The 3,551-nt window shown below is 43.5% G+C and overlaps 1 protein-coding gene across 1 annotated transcript in view; it reads right to left on the bottom strand.

Annotated features, from left to right (window-relative positions):
• Positions 1–240: 240 nt before the first annotated feature.
• LOC119429305 (chondrolectin-like) overlaps positions 241–3,551 on the bottom strand; it is a 15,183-nt gene continuing 11,872 nt past the window's right edge. The window contains exon 8 of the mRNA XM_037696962.1: positions 241–452. Coding sequence (XP_037552890.1) covers positions 371–452 — 82 coding nt within the window. The 3' untranslated portion in view covers positions 241–370. The remainder of the gene's footprint in view (positions 453–3,551) is intronic.

Genomic DNA, 3,551 nt, shown 5'->3' with positions numbered 1-3,551 from the left:
CTTGACGGCGATGTTCAAAATTCAGGTGTTTTTTTTTTGTTTTTTTGTTAAACTGACAGTTTTACTCTAAAACTGATGCTTTTATTCTGAAACCGATTCAATTAGAACCAGCTGACAGGAAGCTGGTCTGAGTTCTACACTTGTTTGATGCTGATCAATTGTTGATCAGAGTAACCAATCTGCCCTCCGATTGGCTGCCTGTGTACAGGCTCCGCCCACTCTGACCTGCAGCAGAACCTCAGTTGATTTCTAGAGGTCGTATTTATTTTTTTGATGGATCTTCAGCAGAGAAGAACGAAACTCCAACAGGCAGTAAGAAACCCTAGCTCAGTTAACAAAATAAAAGTCTGGTGACATCATCGCTCTGATGTCACACCTCCATGCTGTCAGGTTTGGGCGTCCTGGAGATCCAGAGGTTTGATTGGTCGGCGGTAGACTTTGTGCGAGGACGACTGTGGAGACAGGAAATGACATCATCAATAGGTTCATCAAATGCAACTGAGAAGAGAAAAAGCAGCAGGACGAAGACGATCAAGGATCTTTACAGAAACTGATGAAAATCTGATAACACCGCCTTGTCCTGGTGGAGCCCTGTCTCCACCAGGACAGACTGCCAGGCTCATGAGGTCTTCAAAGATGGGGAGTGGTGGCACAGAGGTTGGAGAAGGCCTGGGATTGGAAGGTCGCCAGTACGACTCCCCGGCCGACGACATCAAAATGTGGGTGGGAAAAGGTGAAACACCCACACCTGCTCCACCCTCATTTGCCCCACAATGGGCACTTGAGCAAGTCAAGTCAGATTTATTTATAGAGCACATTTAAAACAGAAACAAGATATATTTACAGCACATGAAATAAAAATATAAAACATAATTACAAACAATGAAATACTAAATCAGATCACCTTGTGTCAAAAGTCAAGGAATAATAAAAAGCATAAACAGTCAGAATCAGAATAAACTTTATTATCGTTGCACTGAGATACAACGCGAATATGTACGTACAGTCGTCCGAGATGGGCGGAGTGCACGAAGCTGCTGTCATTTTTTGGGACAGGCATTTTGGGTTTTCATGAGCTGTATGCCATAATCATCAGTATTAAAACAATTAAAGACCTGAAATATTTCAGTTGGTGTGCAATGAATCTGAAATAGATGAAAGTTTCATTTTTATCATTACATTATGGAAAATAATGACCTTTATCACAATATGCTAATGTTTTTAGAAGGACCTGTAGTTACGTTTTGCGGCTTTGGTGGAAGTTGTGCATTTATTCCTCAGCTGTCGAAAACTCAACCAATCAGTGTTTGAGCCAGATTTTCTCGCTGTGGCCCAAAGATGGTCTCTCTTGTGCAGGAGGTCAGCTAGCTCAGGAGTAAACCATGGACTGTCTCGTCCTTTTATTCTGAACTGGCGAAAAGGAGCATGTTTGTTCACAAAATAAATGAAACTATTATGGAAATAGTTCCAAGCAGAGTTCACGTTGTCAGTTAATAGAATACAATGCCAGTCTAAGTGAGATAAATCACAAAAACGTTTCAAATCTCTTTTTTTAATTAATCTGGGCTCAGAATGTGGAAGTTTAATGTCTCTGAGAGTCGCTATTACACAATGATCACTCAAAACGTCAGCGAAAACACCTATACCGGAGAATTTATGAGGCATATTGGAAATACGTCTAAGATGGAAGATGTTTCAGGACAGTTTTTATTCTGTCTGGTGGGCGAGTCAATGAGTTGGGTCATATTAAGTGACAGGCAATATTTATTGAATCTTTCACAGAGGAGGGTCCACTTTTCCCAATTGATATTCAAATCACCAGCAAGAAAAATCTCTTTGAATTGTAAATTAGCTAGGAAGTCTGTTACGGAGGTGTTACTGAGGGAGGGCAGTAACAACCCACTACAGATAAGATCTGGCCTCCATTCAAAGTGATGTTTACAGCTAAGGCCTCAAATTGGTTTGGGATTCAGTGTTTCCCCTAGTTAACTTGCCATGGTGGGGTGATCATCTCATCCATGATTTTTGTTGGGGTGGGGGGGAAGAGAGACATGTCTGAGCACAGCTTGTACCAACAGTTTTTGAGCGAGGGCGGGTGTGGAGGGCATTCAGCATGAGAGAAGAGGCGCCTTTAGCTTTTTAGCTGGAGTGCCTGAATTGCGCACCGCTAGCTTAGCGCGACACGTTTGAGCTGTGCGCTGTTTGTACAGACACTTTTTGAGTGGTGGTGGTGGTGGGGGTGGGGGTTCCATGTGAGAGAAGAGGCAACGTGAGCGCTGCCTTTAGCTTTTTAGCTAGAGCGCCTGTATTGCACGATGCTAGTTTAGCGCTATGTAAGTGCCGGGGGTGGGGGGGGCTCAGTTCTGTTGACGGGGTGGGGCACCCTGCTTGTATAATGGTAGGGGGAACACTGGGATTGTTTTGGCTGACACAAGATTAGAATCCAGGGTTGCTCTGATGTAAATAGCGATCCCACCTCCCCTTTTTTGACGATCAGAGCGATAGATATTAAATCCATCGAATCCATGGACCAGAATTTTCAAAGTGTCAAGTTTTCTCAAAAGACAACGAGCGTTAACATGCAGAAAATGAAGAACTATAATATAATAATAATAATAATAATCATTTTATTTAAAAAGTGCCTTTCAGGACATCCAAGGACACTTTACAACTAGAAACATATCAGAAAGATTGTGTAAAAACAAGCTCAATGCAAAGATCAACAGGAATAAATTGAAATATAAAATACATACAGAATATAAAGTACATAAAGAATATAAAATACATAAAGAATATAAAATACATACAGCAGAGTTAAGGATAAGCGAGTCTAAAGAGATGTGTTTTCAGAGCAGTCTTGAATATAGAAAGAGAGGTGGTGTTTCTTAAGTCAGGGGGTAGAGAGTTCCAGAGATGAGGGGCAGAGCAGGTGAAGGCCCTGCTCCCCATGGTGGAGAGGCGGGCAGAGGGTACATGGAGGTGTAGTGAAGAGGAGGATCTGAGAGAGCGAGAGGGGATGGAGATGTGTAGGAGGTCAGATAGGTACGGAGGGGAAAGGTTGTGGATAGCTTTGAAAGTGAGAAGAAGAATTTTGAAGACGATGCGTGATTTAACTGGGAGCCAGTGGAGCTGCTGCAGGACTGGAGTGATGTGGTTATAGGAGGAGGTTTGAGTGATGACACGGGCAGCTGAGTTCTGGACCAATTGCAGCTTCTGGAGAGATTTGTTGGGGAGGCCATAAAGAAGAAAGTTGCAGTAGTCAATCCAAGAAGTCACAAGACTGTGAACAAGGATGGCTGTGGAGCGGGGTGTGAGAGAAGGGCGGAGACGGTTAATATTTAGGAGATGGAAATAGGCAGACCGAGTGACGTTGTTGATGTGTGAGGTGAAGGAGAGAGTGGTGTCGAGGATGACACCAAGACTCTTGACCTGAGGCGAGGGGGATAGCAGGGAGTTGTTAAGGGGGATGAGAAGATGTTCCGATTTTGAAATAGGCCAGGATCGTCATCAGTCCAGGACTCTGAGGTCTACACTCATCTCCAGGCCAGAGG

Source organism: Nematolebias whitei, unplaced genomic scaffold, assembly GCF_014905685.2.
Source record: "Nematolebias whitei isolate Nwh7 unplaced genomic scaffold, NemWhi1 Nwh_scaf_407, whole genome shotgun sequence".
Classification (NCBI taxonomy): domain Eukaryota; kingdom Metazoa; phylum Chordata; class Actinopteri; order Cyprinodontiformes; family Rivulidae; genus Nematolebias; species Nematolebias whitei.
The sequence above is the reverse complement of the archived record's forward strand: the minus strand, read 5'-3'. Positions and strand labels throughout refer to the sequence as shown.